Source organism: Podarcis liolepis, assembly GCF_965112155.1.
Source record: "Podarcis liolepis genome assembly, chromosome: 7".
Lineage (NCBI taxonomy): Eukaryota > Metazoa > Chordata > Lepidosauria > Squamata > Lacertidae > Podarcis > Podarcis liolepis.
The window spans coordinates 14,312,699-14,339,299 of NC_139561.1; the positions used below are offsets into that span (position 1 = coordinate 14,312,699).

General features: G+C 47.1%; 1 protein-coding gene across 2 annotated transcripts in view; it reads left to right on the top strand.

Moving 5' to 3' along the window:
• CAPZB (capping actin protein of muscle Z-line subunit beta) overlaps positions 1 to 26,601 on the top strand; it is a 68,788-nt gene that overhangs the window by 7,630 nt on the left and 34,557 nt on the right. For both annotated transcript variants that reach the window (XM_083512715.1, XM_083512716.1), the window contains exon 2: positions 17,763 to 17,852. In XM_083512715.1, the coding sequence (XP_083368841.1) occupies positions 17,763 to 17,852 (90 nt within the window). The remainder of the gene's footprint in view (positions 1 to 17,762; positions 17,853 to 26,601) is intronic.

Genomic DNA, 26,601 nt, shown 5'->3' on the forward strand with positions numbered 1-26,601 from the left:
GCTGGATGACTGATGGTGAACTTTTGTCCTTGGTCCCTTGGTCACTATAACGGCTTGCAGAACCCACCTTTGCTGGCTATTTGTTAGTTCCTATGCCACAGAAGCATGGGAGAAACTCAAGGATTTCCCAAGACAAAGTGAATATGAACAATATCTCCACAACACATGCCCAGCACATAATATGCCTCAAAAAGGCATTTTCAGTGTTACACTGCCAACATATATCTTAACTTACAAAATTCTTTTGGGAACCTTGTGTTTATGGGTCATGTCAAAGTGGGTGGTCAGGAATGCCTTTTACCACCTTAGGCTGGTCTTTCAGAAGATAGAACTACTGTGGTCACTCATGCTTCAGTAACAACCGGGTTGGGACTTCTGCTGCAGTGTGTTTCACATGTGGCTATCATTTGGAAACCTCCACTGGCCTAGTATGTGGCTGCCAGAGTATTGGGCTGGGCAAAATGTACTGTGCGTAAGAAGAACTATCTTGTCCAGCATCCTATTCTCACAGTGGCCAACCAGATGCCCTTGTGAGAAACTCTCAAGCAGAATCTGGGCATAAGAGCCCTCTCTCCTCCTGTGGCTTCTAACATTCAGAAGCATTTCTGCCTCTGTGGAGGCAGAGCGTAACTCTGGTGGAAACACGGGTGTGACCTGTTCACTTGTGGTGCCACTGTTGTGGAATGCCCTCTTGAAAGAAGCCTGTCTGGTTCTGTTGCTGGTGCTCTTCTGTAGCAGCACTGTTGAAAGCTAAAGTTTGTTTTATTTTTTGTAAAGTCTTGGGTGGAAGCCTAGTTGGGTGATGAATTTTGCCTCCCTACAGTTTGGGTTCTTTGCTGATTCTCATAATGTGCAGTTCAAGGTGGCCCCTATAAGGAGTAGCAGTGAGTTGCAGAGAGCTCTCAGCATGTTCCTAGAACTTCTTTTGCAAGATTCAGTAAGGAGCATAAGGAAGAACTTCCTGACAGTAAGAGTTGTTTGACAGTGGAACAGACTCTCCTTCATGGGAGGTTTTTAAACAGAGATTGGATAGCCATCTGCCAGGGATTCTTTAGCTGTGATTCCTGTCTTGCAGGGGGTTGGACTAGATGACCCTTGAGATTCCTTCTAACCCTATAGTTCTATGATTTTATAAGCCTCTGCACAAGAGAATTCCTTGTCACCAATTGAAAAGTAGAGAGCACTTTTAAATTTGAATGTGGGTTTAAACCATGTCCCTACTAGAGACAGGCCAAGCCATTTTATGGCCGAGGGGCCCAGTCCATAGAATAGGATTACGCGCATAGGAGCTGACAGAAAGCACTGTGAATCTGAAAGACTGTTATTCTTGTGAGCACAACTAACCCACTAACCACAATAATGACTGGTAAATAAGTCCTAAAATTTCAGAACTGAAGCTTGTACGTTTGTCCCAAATTGGTAAGAAAAACTAAATCCTGAGGGAAGTGGGTGGTGTGGTGGTTTGAAACACTGAGTCAGGATTCAGAGAGCTGTAGTTACATCCATGTGGCCTTTGTACTTTGAGGTGGTCCCTGCTGCTTCCCTCCTGGGGGGGTTGTCCAACTTTCAACTTGAGGATGCTAATTAAGTGAGGAGGCTGCAGCAAACTGCGCTTTAAAGCAGTGTCTGGGCATGCTGGAGAAATTGACCAATTCCGTCCAGCATCGTTGGTGTGCCCACCCACTTGAATCAGGGTTCTGAAACAAGGAACAAGTTTTGAACTTGGAGTGGTCCTTTGCTTTATGGAGCTCTTAACGCATTCCAGCTTTACAGATGTTTGTGGCATCGCTAGGGCTTCCAGATCCCTTCCTAGCTAGCCCTGTACTACTCTTCCTAGCCATAAAAGCAGCTAGCTGCGTGTGGTACCTCCAGCTTGTGCAATCAGCAGCACTCACCCAGGATGTGTGAAGCAGCTGCCTCCTAAGACAAATCTCCATTCTGTTATGCTGTGGACCGTAGCATATATTTTTTTGTAAAGGAGAACCACTGTGCATGTGGACTAACCTTTCTGCTTGAATCATTTTGCAAGCATGGTACAATGTCTGAGCAAGCAAGATGTGTTTAAGAAAGATAGTGTGGGAACATGGTTTGTTTTTTTTGAGGATGGAAGCTCTCACGGTTCTAATTAATGGGGTTAAGCTCAAGTGCATCTCTGTGTGTGTTCAGTTGTACACATTCTCTCCAGGCTTTAAAGGGGTTTTCTGCGTGGTACATCCCAGGTTCCCCACCCTCGTTGCTCTTCTCTGTACCGTATGCCGTGTTGATGCTTGCCAAGCATGATTGACGACGGAACTGAACAATTTGCACTTGGTTTCCTAGTCAACGGGTTAGCGGAGTTCCTCTTGAAATGTTGGAAGAGGAAGCCAGATGTCTTGCTTTTTAAAAAGCAAGGAGTGCATGTGTGCAGATATTAAGAATGGTCTGCTCAGTTAGGTCATGTGTGACAGACCCAGGGAGTCTTTTGGGGTCTTTGAGGTGTTCGCTGCATCTGATTTAGTGAGACTCCAGGTGCTTAAAAATGAATGAGGCCTTCCTCTGGCGCTCCCAGCAGTGTGACGTAGGGGTTAGAGTGTTGGACTAGGGCCAGGGTTCTAATCTTCACCTGGCCATGAAGCTCATGGGATGACATCAAGCCATCCACTGCTTCTCAATCTAACCTACCTCACAGGATTGTTGTAGGGATTAAATGAGAAAAGGGTGGGATATAATTGCAGTAAGGAAACAGCTGCATGGGAAGAGTGGCTAAGACAATGCCAACTGCTGCAGTCACCCCCCAGTTGTGATAGTTGCTTGTTTTGAAAAGGAGGACTAGACAAATTCATAGTGCAAGGGAAGTCTGCTAATAGGGATTGGCTCTGATGGCAAAGTGGAACATCCATGTTCAGAGGCAGGCAGAGTGTACTGTTCCTCAGGGGAGAGGGAGGGACACTACCTTGAGCCATTCTTCTCATTTATGTGCATTATCATGCATATGTGCCTTGAGCTGAGGCCTGGCATTGCTGAGGCCTGGCATTGCCAACAGACTCGGGCAGAGTCCTACTGCTCATAGATGTTTTTGATACTGGATTCAGAACCCGAGGGAGGCATTGCTGTTCTTGTTCCATGGCAAACATTCTAATCTGGCTCCCCAGCCCATAACTTCCTCATTACTGTTTAGAAACTGCCTGCAAGTAACTTTTTAAAACCGTGCTGTAAATGAAACCTCCCTGATATTTCTCTAGGGTATCTGCTATCCTTACCCCCGCCCTGCCCCGACCCCCAACTCTTTCCTTCTTACGCGGACTGTGTTACTGAGCTTGAAACTGATCTCCAGCTACCTGCCTTCCCCAGTTTTATTTTTTGCACACTGGTGCATACCAGAAATAGAAAAGTATCTGGAGGACCAATGTCTGTGGCTTTTTAGCTGGGCTCTCTTGCTGCGTCTCCGCGCTGCAGGCGTCGGAAATATAACCCTAGGCTTTGAGGGGGGAAGTCGAGAAAAGCCAAGACATAAATGGAACTGCGGGAGCCAATGCCAGGCCAGAGAGCGCTGGTGGCAGTAATAAGGTTTTGGCAGGGCCTGGAGCTGGTCTCTTAATGCAGTGCCAGGGTGCAGCTGACAATAAGAGGATGGGCATACATTAAGCCTGCTGGCAACTGATGCATTGGCAGCTCTCCACACACTTCTCCTTCATTTACTGGCATACTGGAGGGAGTTGGCATTTTGGGGCACTTGTTTGGGCAATTTTGGCTTACATTAGGCTTGTGAGAGCTCTCACTTCCACCCCCTTCCAAGTCTTCTGAACAATGGAGGCTGGTTCACTACCTTGTCAACCTCAGCCACTCCCCCCACCCCACCCGTGCACCTACCTTCCTTCTTTCTTACAGTCTTTCCCCATCTCTCGTAATACTAGAACTCATGAACATCCAATGTACAGTGGTACCTCTGGATGCGAACGGGATTCGTCCCGGAGCCCCGTTCGCATCCTGAAGCGAACACAACCCGCGTCTGTGCGGGTCACAATTCGCTGTGCATGCACGTGACGTCATTTTGAGCGTCTGCGTGAGCGGCGAACCCCGGAAGTAATGCGTTCTGTTACTTCCGGGTCGCCGTGGAGCGCAACCCGAAAACGCTCAACCTGAAGCTACTTTAAGCCGATGTATGACTGTAGTTGAATGTTGGAGGATTCAGGGCAAACAAAAGGAAGGACTTTGTCACAGCACTAAAATTCATGGGAGAACAAGGCTATAGGTGGCTACTAGTCATGATGGCTGTTCTCTGCCTCCACAACTTGGAGGCAGCATTGCTTCGGAATAAGATTTGATGGAAACTGCAGCAGGGCAGGGTTGCTGTTGTGCTCAGGTCTTGCTTTGGGGCTTCCCATTGGGGCATCTGGTTGGCCACTGTAAGATCAGGATGTTTGACTAGAAAGGCCAGTAGCCTGATCCAGCATCCAGACTCTTCTACTGTAACACCAGGCCTTACTTCACAGGGCAGAAACCAAGATCTCAGGTTCAGTGTTGGCTCCTTGGGTTCAAGGCTGTTGTGTTTTAGCACACTGTAAGTCTTGGGCCTCTCTGTCTGTTTGCTTTTGGAGGGTTGGGCCAGCTAGGATTTTGTGATAAACTTCTTGGCAACTTCCCAGAACAAGCTTTGTTTCAAGCTAGCATTGCCTTTAGTTCTACTCTTCCCTTGCCCCCCTCTGAGTTTTGTTTTGCTTGCCTGCCAACAGAAGATCATATCAACGCCCCAGATGTAGATCTGTAAAATACCAGGTGGATGAGGGAAGAGGCACAGCAGCTGCTTCTAAAGTCCTTTTTAAAAAAGAAGAGGGAGGGGGTCAATGTAGCTTGAGGACTGTATGTGGGATAGGTGCCAAATGAGGAGCCCAGAGGGGTCTGTTGCTACCCTGTGTTGAGAACAGAGCACGCTGGACCCATTCTCCTAGAGCTGGATTTAGAATAATGGGCTTTCTCTGTACTAGCATGGACTTTTTCCTCAACCAGAATAGCTTCCAACTTCCTTTCAGCGCAGGCGATCCAGCTTACACTGTGCTCTTCTTTTTTTGTGAGCAGATGGAAGTTTATAAATCTATTATTTTTATTTAGAGCATTACTATCCTCCTCTTCAGCCAAAAGGGCTTTCAGAGTGGCTTAGGTGCATTCAATTAAAACAGGACAGTCCCTCCATGCTGACAGTCTAAAAGGAACATGACACACAAGGGAAAAGGGACAGGGAGGTAAGAGGGGGGAAATCAAACTCAGACCACCAGTTCTTAAGCTGCTGTTCTTATAATGACGAGCTGGCACAGTTTGGGGGCAGGAGATGCCTGATGGAGCTGGGCTTTTGGCAAAGCTGATGGAACGAGCCCTTCTTCCATTCTGTCTGACTGAGGCCTTCTGATGGAATGGCTGCCCTCAGATGACAGTTGAGGAAGAGGAGGCTTGATGGAGCTGGCCTGTCACACAGTTGGAGAAGTTCCTCTGTTGCCATGAACAGGGACCTGATGACAGCATGCAATAGTGTGTGTGCGTGTGCCACTTCTGATGTAGCAGTACAGAATGCACAGGAGGTGCCTGACAAGCCCCTGTTTGTGGTTTTAGATGTGTAGAGGTGTGAGGAGGAAGGGATTAGTGCAATGTCAGCTGCTGTTGTCACAGTGGCACAGAATCCGGTCTTACCAGCCTTGCAGATAAACTTACACAGTTGTTATTAGTTCCAGGGTATGAGTGCAAGAGTTTGCTCGCCTCGCATCCTGTTCTCACAGTGGCCCAAAAAGAAGCCAGCAAGCAGGTCCTGAATGCAACAACAGCACTCTCTCCCTTCTTGTGGCCAGTGGTATTGAATTGACTGGTGAAAACCTGATCCTCTCTCTGTGTGTGAACTCCCAAAGTGAGCTAGTATTCCTTTTAGCATTCCTCGTCCAAGTATAATCCCCAACTTTTTCTTTTGAAAAAAGACTCAGTGTTTGGAAAACAAATTTATAGGGAGACTTCGTGAAGTTAATCCTATTTCTTGTAAACACATCCGCTCTGGCAGGTGGAAGCTCTGACAACAGAGCTTCCACCCTCGACAGCCATGGTGGTTAAAAGCTGTGAGTGGGAAGGGGAGCCGAGGCTGTCTCTGCCACAGCAGGGCTGAACTGGCTAATGTCTGCTGAAGTCTCTGGGCGGCTGCCACTTGCTACGCTTATGGCTAGTATCGTAAATCTGTCCCAGGCTTTGTAAGAAAGCCAAGCCAGCCAACCAGAGGGGATGCGAACTTCCTCTGTCCTGAGACTTGGCGGAAATGGTGGGGAAATCAAAACAGTCTCTCGTTCAGCTCTCCTTTGCGTGGGGAGTAAATGCACAAATCTCTATATTGCAGGATTTTGCTGCAAAACGAAATGGATTGCCTTGAGCCCCAGGTCTTGTACCTCAGCTGATGCCTACCCAGAAATAACATGCTTGTGTGTGCGCGCGCGTGTGTAGGTGTTGTCAGTTTTCAGGCTTGCCATGGAGTGAAGCCAAACTTTAGACTAGTGGTTCCCAAACTTTCTCAGGCCACTGCCCCCTTGGGTTCAGTGTCAGATATGTAAGCTAATCACCAAATGGCACCTTAAGCTTAGGTTACGGTCACCAGCACAGTGTTTAGGCACCATTCCCCCCCCCCCCCGATGATGATGATTTTTCATTTCTATACCGCTTTATATATTTTTTTTAAAAAACTTGTTTTATAACACATTAAAACATCAAATAAAGCAATCCAGAATAAAGCAAATTCAAGCTTCAGGGAAAATATTTCAGATCCTTCTGTAAGTGACATTTGGCTTTCCCCATATTTATTTACCTACTTGATTTATACAGCTGCCTTGTAGAAGAAGTAGTCTTGTGTAGTGGTTATTGTGTCAAACTAGGACCCTGAAGATCAGTGCTCAAACCTCCACTCATTCATGAAGCTCACTGGGTGACCTTGGGCCAGTCTCAGCCTAACCTACCTCATAGGGTCGTTGTAGGGTTTAACTGAGGAGGAGGTGAGTCCTGTACTTCTTGTAGGAAAGGGTGGGATATAAATGCAATAAGTAAGCTGTTCTACTTACCTGCTTAAGAAAGCTGGAGGGGGTAGCCAGATGAAGATGTCAGTCGCCAACCCGGCATCCAGAGATCTCCACATGGTAGTAATTGGATCAGTGCCAATTGCAAAAAAGCGCCTGGCTCCTTGTGAATTTCTAACACTGCTTGGGTTCCATAAACTCATTCCCAGCACCCGCTGCCATACACTACAAAAAAACATTATTCAGTATATTGGTTTGCACAGTCCACTAAGGAACATAATTGACACAATAAAATTCAGAAGTGTATCAGTTAATTGCACATTTATTCAAAGTCCAATTCAATAAAATGGGTGAACCTGATCTAGTAATACCAGTTTTTCAAGGTCATAAGCATTTCACTCCCCTTGCCTCTTAGTGCCCATCTGGGTAATCCCACTGCCCCCCCCCACCAGTGGTAGCACTGCCCACTTTGGGAACCACTGCTATATATATCTTACACATCCAGGTAGTGTCTCTTACATGCTGGTTACAGCCAGACCAGACTATATGCTTTTTTTAATGTTATGTTGGCTGCCTGTTAACTGTCACAGTAAGGGACAGAAACTTGGTTTGAAAGCTGAGATTCTTAAGAAGGTCGATTTAAGGCTTCTGCAGAAATGTGGCATGCGCACACACCATGTGTCTTGTTGGGGCTTATTTCTATGCAGCATCCCAGCCTGCATGTTGATGCCATTTCCTTCCTCTCTTTAGTGGCTGCTAAAATATCCTGGTTTCTGCAAAATGCAGTTGCTATGAATGCAAATTGCATGCAGTGGGGTTTCTTTCTCTTTTTTTGTAGCGCTCATTTGAAACACAGTATTTTAACTTGATTTGCCTTGATTGAATGCTTTTATTGCAGCCAGTGGATCAAGCAACTATTTTCCCCTCTGCTTCTTATCTTTCAAGTTCCTAGATTATTTGTCTCTTTCCTCCTCCCCCCCCCCCAATCAAATTTCAGCTTCTCTATACATACATTCCAGGAACATACCATAGCTGCTTTAATAAAATGCTGATATTTTGCTGTGAAGGTGTCTGGCACTGTATTTTGGGGGGTGGCTTGTGGTGAAAAGGGGAACACGTAAGAGGAAGCATAAAACATAATTTCCAAGCTTCCTGCTTAATAAGCCAATTCGTTGAATTCACGCTTGTCTACTGATGCCGTTCTGAACTGGGCAGTGATAACCTTCTTTGGTCATGTTCCTTGCTTGGAATTCTACTCTGTCAAATATTTATCTGGACCATGGATAAAAGCAGCACCAAAATAAAGTATTTATTATTTTATTTAGAGCTTTGGTATCCTGCCCTTTGGCCAGTTAAAACGAGAGAGACTTGCAGGCTTAAGGTCGGAAAAGCACAACACAAAAGGGAAGAGGGGACAGGGAAGGCAGAGGAAGAAACCAAACTGGGGCACCAGTATTTAAATAGTAATTTTCTTATAATGGCTAGCTGGCATAGAAACAATTCAGGGGGCAGTCTCTGGCCTTTCAGCAAAGCTGATGAAAGAAGCCCTGCTTCCCATCCCTCCCTCTGAGGCATCCTGGTGGAATGCATTATGACCACAAACCTGTTCACTAGTGCCCTCTGAAATGTTGCTTTCCAAACAAGAAGAGAGCATGTCTGTGTTCCAAGGTTTTTGCCGCCTAGAAATAGACATGAGGGAAACAGAGGGTGGAAGGTAAGGGAGGCAGGAGTAAGCAGGGGAAGAAAGTATATACACAGCCTTAGTTACCGTATTTTTTGCTCTATAAGACTCACTTTTCCCCTCCTAAAAAGTAAGGGGAAATGTGTGTGCGTCTTACGGAGCGAATGCAGGCTGCGCAGCAATCTCAGAAGCCATAACAGCAAGAGGGATTGCTTCTTTCACTGCGCAGCGATCCCTCTTGCTGTTCTGGCTTCTGAGATTCAGAATATTTTTTTTCTTGTTTTCCTCCTCCAAAAATTAGGTGCATTTTGTGGTCTGGTGTGTCTTATAGAGCGAAAAATACGGTGCAATATCTTGTTTAAGAAATGCCCATAAGCCATGTGCATAAAACAGGAAAACAATCACCAGTGATATACAGATAAAATCAGTAGATTTTTTTTTTAAAAAAAAACACCAAATATATGTAACTAAATTATAGATTGGCTGAAATAAACTGAATTGCAGGCATCTAAAATAGCACAAGAAAGGAGCTTTGCTGAATATTAGTAGGCAGGGAATTCCAAAGACATCACACAAGAACTAACCAACAGATGTGGGCAGGACTAGGGAGCCTCAGGCCCAAGGGCCATATGTGGTTCCCAAGGCTTCTCTGCCTGGGCTTCAGGGTTCTCCCCAGGGCATGCCACTCACTGACCCTCTATCTGTGGCCTCTGTGAGTGCTTTTGCCTGGCTGGACTGTATCCTTAAAGCTGTGGTTATGCCAGTTGCTTGCTTCGATCGAGGCTGGAAATATGTGTGGAAACTTTCTGCTTTTATGTGGTTGGAGTGTAGCGTGTGCTCTACCAAAAGAAATCACATCCATTCTTCTGGCTATTTTTGCTTCTGACCACAGCCATCGCTGGCATGTGGCCCCTGGAGGGTTCCCCGTGATAGAATGTGGCCCCCAGGTTAAAAAAGGGTTTCCCGCTCATGCAGTAGGGATATTTGGACAAGTCTGTATGCCAGGTAGGTCATCACATAGCAGGCCTTCATAAACACACAAAATTGTGTTCATAGTACAAATACTGCAATCCATACAACTGAGTCATAACCTGCTGCATGACAATCAAGGCGACCTTGGTGCTATCTTGCTGCTGCAGAGGCATAGGAAACCTTTTTCATTCTGTTTTGCCAGTAAGTAGTTGATGATTTGTTGGCTGGACTAAGTTACACGCCCCCTAAGCTATGAGGGCAGAGACGTGTGCAGGAAATGCCCCTGGCGAAAGCATTAATTGCTAGCCAAACATCTTAGTAAAATGCAGGGGAGAGATGCAGTTCCTCCCCCTGCTTAAGCTATTGATGTCACTTGTTCCTTCCTCCTGACGCCACACTTATTGGGTAATGGATCCTTCTTTTTGGTCAAGTTTATAGTCCGTGGGTCTCCTTGGCACTGGATGAAAGCAGCCAAATTGCACAGTTATGGTTAATGACAAGTTGTACAAATAATCAACATCCCTTCTATCATGCAGAAGATAAACAGAAACACAGAAGATGCAGGGTCAAAGAGAATGGCGTCCTCTCTCCCAACCTCAGCCTGTCTAGAGGGAGCATGTAGCATAAAATTCTGGTCTGGGGCTGTGGGGAGATATTGGCTCTGGGGAGAATTTCTCTGTTTTGGTCAGCAGATTTTGGCCACTGCTGGAACGTCAAAGGTAACATTGTTCTTACGTTCCCTCTGCAAGACAATGCACAAGCCATATTTCATCTGAAAGGGAAGTTCTAAAATCTACTGTCTTTTCTTAGAACCAACCAAAATGTCACAAAATAGTGAGCAATTTGATTCAGCTTGGAGAACTCTTCAGGGTTTCAGAAAGTAAATGTTGGATTTCTTGTCAAATGTTATTTAGGAAGTTGTAGCATATTGTTATACCATGTGTACACCCGTGTGTGTGTCCTCGGGCGCATAGTTTACCCATCCTTTGTGCCTCCTGGGGTGTTCTCCAAAACTCAAACATTTGCATGCTTTTGTAGCAAGTTGACATCGATCTGGCGATAAAAATGGTGTTTCACTCTGTGACAGCCACAGCTTTAGACAGCAAGTGCTTTCACTGCTGTTATGTCCTTGAAGTTGTTTCTCTCCTTTGTAAAAAAAGAGAGAGAGAGAGAACTTTACACGAATAGCCCTGAATTTTTCAGTCTTGTAGGATTCACGGAAAGCAAAGCAAGAATATATTAAGTAGAAGGGGAGCTGGTAACAAAGCAGATGTCAAAGTGAAGATCCCAAGGAGTGAAAGCATCTTTGCAGGAGGTTTATTAAAGGAGATTTACCTTGGCTGAGGGTTCCCGTTAGCTCTAGGCTCTCAGATCTCTCCATCCTGGAGTGACTGGAATTGTAAAATAAGAAGTTCATTTAGAACTTCCCCTCTGCACTCCCCACTCCTGTCACGGCAGTTCGCTCCTGGGGTGAAGATGCGAGCAATGGAAAATTGCCCACATGCTCTGAAAATCCCAAAGCCTTGGAGATCTTGGCTTGCTTTGCAGCCCACACTGGGATTGGTATGCAGAGCTCCGCAGTTGCCTTTTTGTGGAGCAAAGGGTTGTGTTTTCTTATTCCCTGCACTCTGGGGCAGGAGGAAATGCCCTGAAGGGCCACGGTGTTGGTGGGTAATGCAAGCATTAAGTCCAGTTCAGTTTCTGTTGGCAGGTGAGGGCGTGTTCAGAAACTCTGTGTGTGTGCTGGGCAGGGGAAAGGTCAAAATTATATATCAGAAGGCAACCCAGAGTGAACCATAGTCAAGGCACTTTTGTAATTGGAAGACAATTTGTGGTTTTCTCCATTCAGGGCTTCAGTGTGCGATGAATGGCCAGATATGTGTGGTCATGAAGATTAGTAACTTTGGAGACCCACTTGCAAGACTGAGGAGATCCAAATTTTGCACCAACAACAGAAATTATTTCTGTTGAAATAATGCAAATTTGACTAGTTTTGCTTGAGTTACAGAACAGCTCCCCGCCCTGTCCCCACAGTCGTCATGGGGGATGGCACAGAGGTCCCCGAAGCCCAACTTCTTAACTCACTCTTCTTGCTTCAAATACGTCATCTGGTGTGTGTTTTTGCACACTCTCAAGCTTGTATCTGTGTCCAGTCTCGCCTTGCTCTGCTACACTATTCTGGTTCTCTGAAATAAAGAAATAATGGGGAAGAAAACTTACTGAAGAGTGCACATTGGATTGTGTGCATTACTTGCCTTTTCTTCCTTACCATTCAGCATTGTCAATGAACTGCCTTGTTCTTGTCTTTTGTTGATGCTTGATGGGCTAGAACTGGGAGGGGGAAACACATTTTGCTAGACGCCAACTACCATCATCCTTCCTGACCACTGGCCATGCTCCCCGGGGCTGATAGGTAATAGGGTTCAAGAATCACATAGGTGCCTGACCCCTGGGCTAGAAACTTGAAATGCTTTGCACACCAAAAGTCTTTGGTTCAGCTCCAAATGGCTCTCGCATGGCAGGTCTTGGAAGGGCCGTAGCTCAGTTGTAGAACTTCTGCCTGCAGTTAGAAGGTCCAAGGTTCAATCCTCAGGCATGGCTGGGAGGGCCCTAGAGAGCCTCTGTCAGTTAGTTTAGGTTGGGATGCGGGTGGCGCTGTGGTCTAAACCCCTGAGCCTCTTGGGCTTGCCAATTGGAAGGTCCCAGCTTCTGCCAACCTAGCAGTTTGAAAGCATACCAGTGTGAGTAGATAAATAGGTACCTCTATGGCGGGAAGGTCAACAGTGTTTCCGTGCACTCTGGCTTCCGTCATGGTGTCCAAAAGTGGTTTAGTCATGCTTGCTACATGACCCAGAAAGCTGTCTATGGACAAACGCTGGCATCCCTCAGCATAAAAACGAGATGAGTGCCGCATCCCAGTCGCCTTTGACTGGAGGTAACCATCCAGGAGTCCTTTTTATCTAGTTTAGACAATCCTGAGCTAGTTGGAGCACTGAATGTGACTTGATATAAGGCAGTTTCCTCTGTTCCTAAGATCTTTCTTTCAGTGATCTTAAGAGAGCTGCTGCCAGTCAGTGTTTACGGCTCTCAACTAGATGGACCAGCAACTTCCTATGTTCTTTAAATGTCTGTCTTCCTGAGATATGGGAGAGCTTCTGGCAGCCCAGGGTAGGAACAATATTCAGCAGCTTCAGTTATGTTCCAGAGTCTGTCCAGAGATCTGTGTAGGTGGCATGAAAAAGCACTGTAGTCTTGGGCAGTCTTGAAGTTTAACTCACCTGTGATCCAGCCCTGTAGCACCACATCATTAATCTTTATGAGCGATGTGTAACACTTTTTCTCCCAACCGAAATTCTGAGTCATAGGAAAGTGCTTAAGGAAGCAGCCAGTGAAGTTTAGTGTCTCCTTTCCCCTTCCACTCCTATTTAAGCAATTCCAGCTGGCACTGGTGGGGCAAGCTGCTTCCTCTAGCATTCTCACGATCCTGAAGCAGAGACCCTGACCCGGCAACTGTGTGCTCGCTTTCTGAAACTGTGTTGCAAGGAGCGGTGGGGGGCAATGACAGTATGTGGCCAGAAGGATCCTCTTTCTGGGGTCAGCTGCTAGTCGCATCTTCCTATGCCAACCTAAACAGTGTTTTGGTTTTGGTTTGTTTTTCCTTTGTGAGGGGATGAGCAGGGAAGAGGGTAGAGCAGGGGTCAGCAACCTTTTTCAGCTGTAGGCTGGTCCACCATCCCTCAGACCATGTGGTGAGCCGGACTGTATTTTGAAAAAAATAATGAACGAATTCCTATGCCCCACAAATTACCCAGAGATGCATTTTAAATAAAAGGACACATTCTACTCATGTAAAAACACACTGATTCCCGGACTGTCTGCAGGCCGGATTGAGAAGGCGATTGGGCTGCATCTGGCCCCCGGGCCTTAGGTTGCCTACCCCTGGAGTAGAGCAAAATGCTTTTCTGCATCTGTGCTAAGTAAAAAGTCCAGGCTCCTGAATTTGGACTTGCTTGTATACAGACCCTGGATTTTCATCTAGTTATGAAGAGTGTCTCCAAACCAAGTGGTTCAAATGGTCTTCTAAGGCATGACCTGGAGGCTTGAACACTAGAGGGCAGGTGATGTGGTTTGTTTTCTTTGCCATGCAAGCCATAGTTTATTCTGATGTATGAAATGGGAAACTGTGGCTTGCTCTTACCCTCCAAAGCAGAACTGTAAACCATGGATCTGCTACGTTACGTTACGTCACGTCTGCCTCCACAATTAGAGGCAGCAATGCTTCTGAATACCAGTTTCTGGAAGCTGCAGGAAGGAAGCGTGTTCTTGTGCTTGAATCCAGGTTTGCGTGTTTCCAACAGGCATCTGGCCACTGTGATTACAGGGTGCTTCACTATATGAGCCATTACCCTGATCCAGGAAGGCTTTTCTTATGTTCTTTATATTCTTATTTTAACAAGTATTATCCCACTTTTCCTTCAAGGGCTTAAGAAAAGAGTAAGTGGTTCTCTCTATCCTCGGAACCATGTTGTGAGGATAAAGGCTGAAAGGAAGTGACTGGCCCAAGGTCTCCCAGTGAGCTTCATGGCTAAGTGGGGATTTGAACCAGGTGTCCCAGGTCTTAGTCCAACACTCTAATCACTACACAACACTTGGCTCCCTAGAGTTATGGCCTGGAGTTTGCTGATTCAGACATTGTAAGCAGCTGCAGGTTGTGTAAAATAGGAAACTGAAAATGACGCTCGGGGTTGTGGGTGGGGAGAAACAAAAGCTTGTGGTTTGATGACAGCTGGGTTGAGACAAACCTCCAGTATTTCCCCTTTTATTCTTCTTTATATTTACTAATTTATTTAGAAAAATTTTAATATCTTGCCAAAAAAAGGCTCCCAGAGCAGTTTATGCATCACTACAAAAAGCAGGCTGTCCGTGTCTTTAGGCTTACAATCCCCAAAGGCTTACAGCACAAAAGGAAAATGCACTGGGAGGGAGGAGGAAATAAACTCAGGGTAAAGTTCTTAGGTTCTAATGACCAGATGGATTTATTTATTTTTTGAATTGTAGAAAACTTTTTATTATATTTTTAATACTGACAGTATACAAGAAACTACAATGACCATTGTCAAATATCTGCTTATTGCTGTGAAAGGCTAGGACTCCTCTGTGGCATATTTCGTTTCTAGCATTTCAAACTGCCCTCCCAAAATTGCTAGCCTGATTTCCCGTCTGGTCCTCTGTCATTTTGTGGCACTTTGAGAATCACTCTGCAAAAGTTTTCCATAGCTTAGTGGTAGCGCATCTACTTTGCTTTCAGAAAGTCTCAGGTTTAATCTCTGGATAGGATTGGGAGACTCTTCCTGTCTGAAAACTCCGGGAGCTTCTGCCAGTCAGTGTCTGATTAAGTATAAAGGCAGCTCCCACTGCTGCTGTGTTCCTGCTCACCTGCAGGCAATTCTTGCTCTTCATAGTTGAATTTCTACTACAAGCCTGCCTTTTGCAGCAGTGAAATCCAGCTAACGGCACCCTTTCCCCCCTGCTTCTCCAAATATATTTTAAGACGTTGAAGCAAGTACCGTCTAACAAGTTGCTACACAAAAGAGTGAAGAGGCGGGGGGAGGAAGAGGAGGAGGGGGAATTGTTTTTATATTTTATTCCACCTCTCCACCAGTCAGCTGAAGGTGGTTTTCATTAAAACATAATGAATATAAACATGTAAAGGATTTGTGTCTGTTCTTGCTGATTAAAAATCTGAGGACGGGTAACTTGTTTTCAAGACAATTGCAACCTGTTCTGTACAGTTGGTCAAAAGTATCCCCCCACCCTCAACTTCAGGCACCCCCATAGGGCCCACCTTCCGCCATGTCAGCATTTGTTTATTTGGCCTGCCTGTTTTGAGAGTGTGCAAGTGTTGCATGGTCAGGGGTGTGTGTGTGTGCGTGTGTGTGTGCGCGCGTGCTGTGACCTCTGAAGAATTCATACCTAAGAATCTGTTCCCAGGCTCCATCCATGGTTGGCATTTCCAACTCCTGCAAAGGAGGAAGCGCTGACACCGCTTGCTAATGACAGGTGGTGCGCTGGGAGCCCTTGGCGCCACAAAACTGTGCTGAGGACAGTTTGCAGGCACATCTTTGGGGCTCTGTGTTCTTTCCTGTTGAAATGGGGGGGGGGGAGAGAAGTGCACAGCTCCCAGCCTTGCTGCTCCCTGCAAGTGTGTGCTGCCTCCCTCTCCCTGCCAACATCAACAGAAGTTGTCTTCCCTCTGGATGTACTCTTGCAGCATAAAGTTACACTGTACTGTCACTGCCACAGGCCGTGTGCATCTGAAAGCCAGCTGCTGGGGTTCGACAAATGGGAAAAGAGAGAGGTGCGCACATTGCACTTGGGTCCTACTTGTGGCCTTCCCTTTGGGTCCAGTGATAGAAACTCAGATATAGAAGCTAGGCGCCAAATGGTTGCTTACACTCACCAAAACGGAATGCCTAGTTGCCATTTTTGGCCAGGCGGCTCAAAAGTCATACAGTCATATCTCAGGTTGAATGTGCTTTGGGATGAGCGCGTTCAAGTTGCGCTCCGCGGCAAGCCGGAAGTAACAGAGCGCATTACTTCCGGGTTTTGCCGCTTGCGCATGCGCAGAAGCGGTGAAAAGCGACGCGTGCGTGCGCAGACGTGCCATCGCTGGTTACGTTTGCTTCTAGATGCGAACGGGGCTCCAGAACGGATCCCATTCGCATCTAGAGGTACCACTGTATTTTCAACATGACTTTTGGGTCCCTGAAATTCATTCTGATTGTGCAGGTAAGATATAATGGATAGAATTATACAGGATGTGTTGCTAGTGTGTGAAAACAGACAAGATCCAAGGATCCCCTGGTGTGCACCTCCAGATGGTGGAGGCATCTGGTGCCCGGGCATCTTCATGGTCTCAAGTGTCCGATAGTCAGGTGCAAAATGTGCCTGGGAAATTTCAAACGCTGTTTGGGGCATCTGGGTGGGCTGTTGAATGCTGGGCTAGAGTGACCTCTTTTGGCCTCATTCAGCTTCAAGTCTCTTCTTGTGAAAGGGAAGGCCATTGTCTTCATGCCCTGCGTATAAGCTTCGTCTGGGCACTGTTTTGGTTGCTGTGAGAACAAGATGCTGAACTAGATGGGCCTTTGTATTCCCTGTTGCTCCTAATGGCAACAGTTGTGTGTGTGCTTCTTGTACAGTGGTACCTTGGGTTACAGACGCTTACAGACTCCGCTAACCCAGAAATAGTACCTCGGGTTAAGAACTTTGCTTCAGGATGAGAACAGAAATCGCGCAGTGGCGGTGCGGCAGGCCCCATTAGCTAAAGTGGTACCTCATGTTAAGAACAGTTTCAGGTTAAGAATGGACCTCCAGAACGAATTAAGTTCTTAACCTGAGGTACCACTGTACTGTATCCTATTTCACTTGTTCACCTTTGCTTAGGCTGGGAGCTAAGCACTGTAGACTAAAAGAAAGAATAGATGTGGGATGGCACTATCCTGTTTAAGGCAGGGCCACTCGACCTCAAGTGGCTGGTGGTCACAAGTATGGCAAAGGGAGCAACTGGTTGTTGTTGTTTTTTGGGAGGGGCAATCTCTTCCCTCCTTCAGTTTGATCCTAAATTGCAAGATTGCTCCAGTTACCAGGAGCCCAGAAAGTGGGATGCCTTTGGGCAATAATTTGGTGATCCCTCAGATAATAATTCCATTGCCACGAAGCTGTGCCAAGCGAGCCTCACTTCCAGTGTGTATTGAATGATTTCCTTTATGGTGCAAGATGTCCCAAGTTGTGAAAAACGTACTGACATGGTTTGCCATGTTCAGCAGCAATGCAGTGATCCTGGGGTCAAGGCTTAGCTAAGTGACAGAGCACCTGCTCTGCATGCAGAATGTATTATGTTCACTCCCCAAAACAGTATAGATAAAAAGGATCTTGGGCTGGGAATAGCATCTGTCCAAGATTCTGCGGTTCATCAAAGTAGGCTGTCCTGGGGCTTGGTTGGGTCAACACTCCGTCTGGCTTGGTACAAGGAAACTTCATGCTGTTCTCTGTGAATGATTTAACATTCCCCCCCCCTTCTGTTCCTCCTCCCACAGAGTGACCAGCAGCTGGATTGTGCCTTGGATTTGATGAGGCGTCTGCCTCCCCAGCAGATTGAGAAGAACCTCAGTGATCTGATTGATTTGGTGAGTATTGGGGTATCTTAAACTAGAGCAGAGTTATCATGTCCCCTGTTCATGCCAAACCATTGTTTGCACCAACCAATTTAGATCCCGGTAAAGGCACATGGTAGACCAGCTTACCCCTGCCTGGCACTCTCCAGATGTTTTGAGCTTCAGCTTCCATCCTTGCAGCTAACTGTTGACCAGCTGGCTGGTGGGAGTCCTGGAACAACAATATCTGGAGAGTAGCAGGTTTCAGTAGCGAAACCATGGTTTAGAGTTGATTGTCTTCATTTTCCACCTGCTCCAGATTGCAGTAGGCAAATCAGTGTTTGTAGCTGCTTGTCTGCTCTCACTTTCCATCTGCTTGACGCACTTCATTTTGGGAGCAGTGGACACTAGAAGCAAGACAGTGGATGCAATTTTGGCTTCTCGCCTCAGACATCGTGGCAACTCTCTGTCTGCAAACCCCTTTCAAACAGTAGTTTGTGGTTCTGCATTGCTAGCTGATTTTGTAGCTGAAATTTCACAGCTCTGATATTGGGAGAATTGTAGTTGAGGACTTGTGTAAAGTCTGCAGTGCCCTTAATATGACATCTGAATTAATCCTCTTTGTGTGAGACTGCTGCTGTTTTCAGGAGGTACACTGTGACCTCATCCAGAGGGTACACCTCTGTTCCTGTACCTGCTTCTGTAATTGGAGAAACGCCATAGCTCTGTGGTAGAGCATGTGCCAGGGCCCTGACCTGGCATAAAGCAGCATCTTATATTAGGAGAGTCCCAAATTCCTATCTACTTTGTAGCTCAGTGGAAGACCATCCATTTTGCATGCAGAAGGTCCCTGGTTCAACCCCCAATGGCATCTCCAGGCAGGACTGGTAGAGACTCCTGAAACCCTGGAGAGCAACAGCCAGTCAGTGTGGCTTGACTCTGATAAGGCAGTTTCCTGTGTTCCGAAGATCTCTCTTCCTTCCTGAGGTCTTGGAGAGCTGTTCCAGCCAGTGCAGCTTAAAATATGTCTTCGGAGTCTATCCGAAGATTAATTAATCCATGTTGGTGGCACAAAAAGGCATTGTGGTCTTGGACAGCCTTGAAATTAACTTACCTCTGAGCAGGCATTACAAGTGATGTGTAATGTTTCTCCTTAGCATCTCCAGGCAGAGCTGTGAAAAGAACCTTGTCTGAGATCCTGGAGAGCTGCTGCCAGTCAGTGTAGACAATGCTGAGCTAGATGGACCAACGATATGGCTCAGTGGAGAATAGAAGTTTATATAAAATTATGCATGGCATGGAGAAAGTGGATAGAGAAAAGTTTTTCTCCCACTTTCATAACACTGGGTGGCTTTAAAAAAGGATTGGACCAATTCATGGAGGAGAATAAGGCTGTCAGTGGCTACCAGCCACAATGGCTGGGCTGGGCCTCCACAGTTGGCAGCAGCAATGTTTCTGAATATTGGCTGCAGGAAACTGCAGGAGAAAGTGTCCCTGTACCTCGATCCTGCTTGCTGGTTTTCCACAGGCAACTGCTTGGCCACTGTGAGAACAGAAAGCTCGACTAGATGAGTCATTGACCTGACCAAACAGGCTCTTCTTTAGGGTCTTATGGCAGCTTCCCATGTTTCTATAACTTCCTTGTTGCTTGCGGTGCTTAGGAAGGCCTGCATACCTCACCTCTTACAAGTTAAGGGGGCCCACTGAGGGCGTCTTACCTGAGGCACCCACCCACCCTCATATCTGGGCCTGAACTGGTGGAATGTGAAGGTGGAAGCCTCATTTAAGCTGCTTAGTGATAAATCCCCCCCAAAGGTCCTTGCAGCTCCCGTTTGTCAAGCTGCATGAGGTGCCTTGCTCTGTACACAATTGTGCTGACAGAAGGGGAAATATCCAACTTGAACGTGAAACCAAAAGGGCACGGCCTGGCGGGAGGTGGGTAGAGCGTGGAGGCCCTTTCTGGGTCACTGCCCCTCATCAGCTCCCAAACGCTTCCTTGTTCATTAGCAGAGCGGCACGGCCGACCCCCCCCCCCCCCCAATCACATCTGTTGTGGCTTCCTTGGGCCGCTGCTGCCGAGCCTGTAATTAGAGTTCATTAGAGCCCTTGTCAGTCACGGGCCTCTCCAAAGCACAGCCTGAAAGGAGCGGGGCCTGCGGGTGCCAGTAATCCGCCTTGGCAGGGAGCGCTCAGGCTTGGCATCTTAATTACCAATTATTTGGAAATGGGCAGCTTGGAGCAGCCGTTTGGGTGCTTTGCAAAGTTTTTAGAAGTTGCTTGTTGGAGAGGGGCAGGAGGTGGCTGCTTTTTAGGGTTGCAATATGAGGATTGTTTCGGCAAGCAGTCATTTTAACGGTTGTTCTTCATGCAGTACGTTGTTAAACTATGGAACTCACTCCTGCAGGAGGGAGTGATGAGACCAACTTGGATGGCTTTAAAAGAGGAATGGACTAATTCAAATTGGAGGATAAGTCTAATAATGGCTACTTGCCATGATAGCTACCGTATTTTTTGCACCATAACACTCACTTTTTTCCTCCTAAAAAGTAAGGGGAAATGTCTGTGCGTGTTATGGAGGGAATGCCTACGGGTGGCATGCCTACGGATTTTCCTCCTCTAAAAACTACGTGCGTGTTATGGTCGAGTGCGTGTTATAGAGCGAAAAATACGGTATTCTCTGCCTCTGCAGCAATGCTTCTGAATGCCAGTTGTTGGGAATCCCAAGAGGAGAGAGAGCTCTTGTGCTTGAATCCTACTTTCTGGATTCACATACTGTGTTTTTCGCTCTATAAGATGCACCCAACCATAAGACGCACCTAATTTTAGAGGAGGAGAACAAGAAAAAAAATACTCTCTCCCTCTCTGTGCAGCACCCCTTCAGCGAAGCGGCAGGAGAAACAGAGCCCCTTCCATTTCTCCTCCCGCTTCGCTGAAGGGGCGCTGCGCAGCTTTCCCTCTCTGCGCACCGATCCTTCTTGCACTCCTGGCTTCGGGGATAGCCACCCGAAGCCTCTGGAGCGCAGCAGGAGCGCTCCCACTGCGCTCCGGAGGCTTCTCGTTGCTTTCACTGAATCCATGGAGCCTGCATTCGCTCCATAAGACACACACACCTTTCCCCTTACTTTTTAGGAGGGGAAAAGTGCGTCATAGAGTGAAAAATACAGTAGGCATCTGGTCAGTACTGATTTGAAAAGTGTTGGGGTTTTTTAAAAAAACAACAACATTGTTGAACAGTATAATTTATTTATTGCATTGATATCCAACATTTTTCTCCATGGAGCTCAATGGCGTACATGGTTCTCCCCCTCCTCGTTTTATCCTCACAGCAACCCTGCAAGGTAGGTTAGGCTGAGAGGCAGTGACTGGCCCATGATTGTTCTTCAAGCTTCATGGCCGACTGGGGGTTCAAGCCCTGGTCTCCATTGAGTGGCCACTGTGAGAACACTATGCTTGACTAAGTGAGCTCTTAGCCTGATCCTGCAGGGCTTTCCTTGTGTTCTTAATCAGTAAGTAGAAAGGCAAGCAGAACTATAAAGCCTCAGTACGGCTTGACTTAAAGCCTTATCCTATCCAGTGAGAGAAAGGTACATGTGGGTGTAGATAGAGAATATCTGCATCACTGCATGGGTTGTAGAGGAGTCCTCTGCCACCAGCCAAGGGACTAAAGACCACTTGAAGGCTCAACTCCCTGAAGGATTATCACAGCCAGGAGGGAAAACCGACCTGGCTCCATCCTTTAGCTAGTGCTGCAGCTGCTCCAGTGTGTAGCTTTTTTTCTTCCCTCCCCAATTTTTTTCCTTTTGTGCCACGTCTCTTAGATTATGAACCCGCATGCAGGGATGGTTAACCGTACAGAGCTTAGGAAACGTGTTGTGCCTTGCATGTTAATAATGTATGAGAGAGCTTTAGTGGTCACCATTCTGTGTCACACTCTCTGGTGACCGGTGGACAAACTTGGCGTGATGTGACAGATTTCTCTCTAAGCATTTGTTGGCTCTGATAAAAGCAAATAAGGTTTTTCTTGGGCTTTCTCTCTCTCTTTGAAAAACAAAAACCCTGCCTTTAAACACACAGTCTGGTAAAAGGAACTATTTTGATAAGATGGGAACTGCAGCAAGGTGGGGATCTAGAAACTGCCAGGGATCCACTTCTTTCCTCGCCGCCACCCCCCACCCCCAGCAGAAGTGTAAGCATCAAATCAACCCTGGGCTGTCCAGCTGCTCGAAAACTGATCATGTCTGAGTCCTTTCGCCACAGTTTTTGTCCCAAGAAAGTTTTGTCTTGGAGGCATGCCTGTTTCATGTTGTGTTTTTTTAAGGCAGCGCTTCCCCGTAAAAGTCACACCATGATAATAACCATGTCATTGTCCCATCTCAAATGAGTTAAGCCCCCTTAGGCAGGGAACCTCCATCCTGTGGGTCAGATGTGGACCTCAATTTCTCTTTCTCCCTGGCCCTTAGGACTCTTCCCCAGGCCACACCCCTCACTGGCTTTCTCTCTCCCCTCCTTAGGTCCTTCCCACCCACCCACCTTTTTGTCCTTTTATTTTTATTCCCAAGGTTTAAACCTGGGACCTTCTGCATTCAGAGCAGGCACACTTTTCCACTGAGCTTTGACCCCTTTCCACCCAAAAGGAGAGGCAGGGTGCTTTGAAGCCCTGACCTCTGGAAATCATCTCTCCCCCCCCCCCCTTTCTGACTTCTGGAACTTCAGCAGGCATTCTCCATGCCAACTTTCAATCATATGTTCACCGCCATGAGGACTAGTACCTTGAGGCGTCTGCAAAACCTTGGCATTGAAAGTTTCGTGTAAGGCAGCAAGCTTGGTTCTGCACCCCAAGCCACATTCTGTGCCCCTAGGTACCCAGCACATGCCTGAATGAAGTCCTCCTTCATAGCTGGAGGTGAGCAGATGCTGTTCACCCATTTTGTATGTGATCAGGCTGAAAGCGGCTATATACAGCCTTCGAAAGATAATAATTTAGCTGTGAAAACTTGGCCATTATGTCCATCTCCCCCGGCAAGAGCTGACAAACTGGTGTGTGTTGGTGGTTGTGTGGTTGTGTGCATGCACATCCGAAACAAATGCAGGAATCCAGACCATTGCTAGGAAGCCTAGCAAGCTTGGGAAAACTGCCTCTTGTCCTGCCTGGCTTTCCTTGAGCACCTTGATGGGAAGAGACGCCCTGCTGACAGCAGCCGGGGGTTCAAAAGGGCGGCCTTTTATGAACTTGGCGTTCTTTCCAAAGGGTGTTGAGCATGTCGGGCATGGTGCAGCCGGCCATTCCTAATGTTGAAAGCAGCTGTCGGGGATCCAAACTGGGGATTATTGGCATAAAAATCAGGGGACTTGGCACAATTAGCGCTGCGAGCCAGTTTTCCACCCAGCGAGCGCAGCTGTAAATAGAAATGCCTTCAGCTTAGAAGCTATTACCATTGGGGTATTCAGAACTTGTTTTAAGACACTCATTTTGTTTTTAAAAAAAACCCATCTACAGGCAGTCAAGGAAGGGCTCCGTTTAAATCAGGCTTCAACGACCTTTAAGCATCCACAGATCAGTGACTTCACTGAAATGGTTTTCATGTGGCACCTTAATCTGGTTAACACAGAGGAGCCTTCACCAGCCCTTCCAGATGTTTTGAACTACAACTCTCATTGTTTCTCCTTATGGGAGTTGTAGTCTAAAACCCACCTGCAGGCTAGCATGCTGAACCTAAGAAGAGCCAATGGCCCATAAATTATTATGGTTACGTTTAATTACCCGCCCTTTGCTCTTAGGTCCCAGGGCAGGTTACAACGTTAAAACATTAAAAACAGTTTAAAACAACATAAAAATAATGGTGGTTTAACAGTCAGTCCCTTTTTCCAGAGTTCGCTTGGAATTTCAGCTCCTAGCTACTCTCAGCACCTTTAACAAACTACAGTTCCCAGGATTCTTTGGGGGAAGCCATGATTGTCAAAGTGGCGTCATAGGGCTTTAAAGATATAGTGTAAGTGTTGCCCTGGTCTTGAGATGTGTTTAACCCTCTGAGTTCTGCTCTATGGAGGATTAAGCTAATTTATGTGTGAGAGAGATGCTCCAGAAGTTTTTGCCAGCTCAGTTTTGGATGCAGATGATACATAGACCAGTGTTTCCCAAACGTTTTTGGGCAACGGCACACCTGCTTACCGGAAAAAAATCTCGCGGCACACCACCATTAAAGCCCCGCCCCGTGACGTCAGCGCGCAGCGTCACGCGGGGGGGGGGACGCACAAAAGTGAACGTTTTTTTCCTTCCCCTTGCCGGGGTGGGAGGAGGCAGCAGAGCGAGGGCAGCTGAGGCGGCGGCGGCGATAGCGGGCGGAGGAGGAGCCGTCGCCGGGAGTTGCTGCTGCTGCTGTTGCTGCTGCTGCCCGGACATGCCGGCCTCCTCCTCCTCCGCTGTCTCGCGCTCCTCCCTTTTGCGCGAGCTGCCCCGCCGCTCGGCACCACCACCGCGGAGCCGCCCCCAGCTCGACGCGGATCCTCGCCGCCGCCGCCGCCTCTCGCCGCCCGACTCGCCCGCCTCCCTCCCACGGCACACCAGCCAGTGTCTCACGGCACAGTAGTGTGCCGCGGCACACCGGTTGGGAAACACTGACATAGACCTTTCCTTCTCCCTTTTCAGATCTTTTAGGCCAGTGTTGCTCAAACTTTTGGCTGCTACCACTCCCTTGCTTCCCTAAACTCATCTTGAGCCCACTACCCTACCCTATAAAAAGCATTATACAGAACAGTGACTTGCACAACACACTGAGGACGATAATATCCCAATAAAACAGTAACAGTTAACAGCACATTTGTTCAAAGTGCAGTTAAGCTGTTTGGTTTATTTGCACAAAATGGATGAACTGGATCCAGTGATACCAGGTTTTCAAAGTCTGATAGTCGTTTACACCGCTAGGGGACCCCTGCCTCTTCTAGGGAATCCCAGAGCCCCCCATGGAGTGGTACCTCCCACTTTGGAAACCACGGTAGCCCATTGCTATCTTAGGAATCCTTCTGAGGCCTTGATGGATCAGCAAAAGTCATTGGATTGTATTTGATGTTAACCCTCCTTACAGCAGTCCCACTGAAATCAACGGACATGACTAACTTAGGCCCATTAACTTCTATGGATCTATTCTGAGTAGGACTAGCATTAGATGCATCCCATCATGTATGAGATCCTCTCTCCCCACCCCTCTGGTCCCATTATTTCTACGACAGTCCTTGGACTGGACCTGTTTTTCTGCTTCAAGAGGAAGCTTTTAAAAGCCTGCTGGATGACTCAATAGAATTATAACAAAAATTTTTATTAGATGTGGGCCTAGCATGGCTGGAATCCAGTCTGGGCTTGTCAAGTGGGGGGGGGGGGAGAGAGAGAGAGAGAGAGAGAGAGAGAGAGAGAGAGAAGGGCACCAGTTCAATTTGTCATTATGGAAGTGTTGGCTCCCTTCCGTTGGCTCCAAACATCTGAGTGGTTTTCGCCCTGACGTTGACCAACTCCGATTTCCGTGCCCCCCCTTCACTTCCATACGGGTGACATCAGTCCTGTAAGAATTCAAATGAGAACCAGAACTGTAAAGGCTTGAAATGCAATTAAATAATAAAACTTAAGTGATCACACTCCTTCCCTGCCAAGGAAATCTTTGCTTTGGAGGAAAGTGGCTTCGCGGTGGGCACCATTGTGGTACAAAATAAGGATGCTCCATTCTTGGGCCTTAACTCTAGTGCCAGTGTGGTGGAGTGGTTAGAGTGTCTAACCAGGACCTGGGAGAGAAGAGTAGGAATCCACACTCTGTTATGAAGTTCACTGAGTAACCTTGGGCCAGTCACTGCCTCTTAGCCTAACCTACCTCATAGAGTTGTTGTAGGGATTAAATAAGGAGGGAGGGAACCATGTACACCACTTTGAGCTCCTTGGAGAAAAAAGTGGCATATAAATGCAATAAACAAACAAGCAAGAGCCCATTGGCCTACCCCATCATCCCCATGGCCCTGGTTATGTTTTTGCTTCCCACAATCCCTTTGGGGTCCTTTATTCGCATGGATTCCCCCTATTTCCAATGTTTAAGCTGAGAGTGCCAATCACTTTCTTAGCTTAGAAAAACACCTCTCACACATAAAGGGCAGTGTCAGCAAGCTCTGGAGAATCCCAGGTTCTGCAGAAGTGCACAAAATCTTTAGGAGGGGGAGGACCCAGGAGGGTTGGGAATCCCCCTAAAACAGTTCATGAGCTTCCTGTGTTCCTACAAAGCACTCTCAGGTGACCAGACTTCCAGTGTCTCTCTGGGGGCTACAAGTTACGGAATCCAAGCTATGAGAACCTTGCTGGGTCCTCTTTCAAGTAGTGGCCAGACTGAGGCCACTGGGGAAGCACCCGCCACCACAAATAGGGTATAAAGGCAGATTAGTCTCTTGTGGATCTTTCTTGTACATTCGGCCATGGGTGGCTGCAAGGTTGGATTTGACGTTGCCTGCCACCTCTTCAGAAACATTGCCTATTCTATAGTTGTTGGTTTAAACAATCCCTGTGGCGCTTTACAGTTCAATAAGTTTTGAACCGTGGCGTTTGCTAGGAATGACTGCCAACTACTCAGTTATGTTGAAGAAAAGTAACTGTGTCCAAGGAACATTATTGGAATAATGTGGCACAAATCAATATGGTGTAATCCCCACTCAGCCATGAAGTCGCTGGGGGAGCAGCAGCCAGTCACTGTCTCTCATCTAACCTACCTTACAGGGGTGTTGTGGGTGTTAAATGAAGAGGGGGAGACCAGTG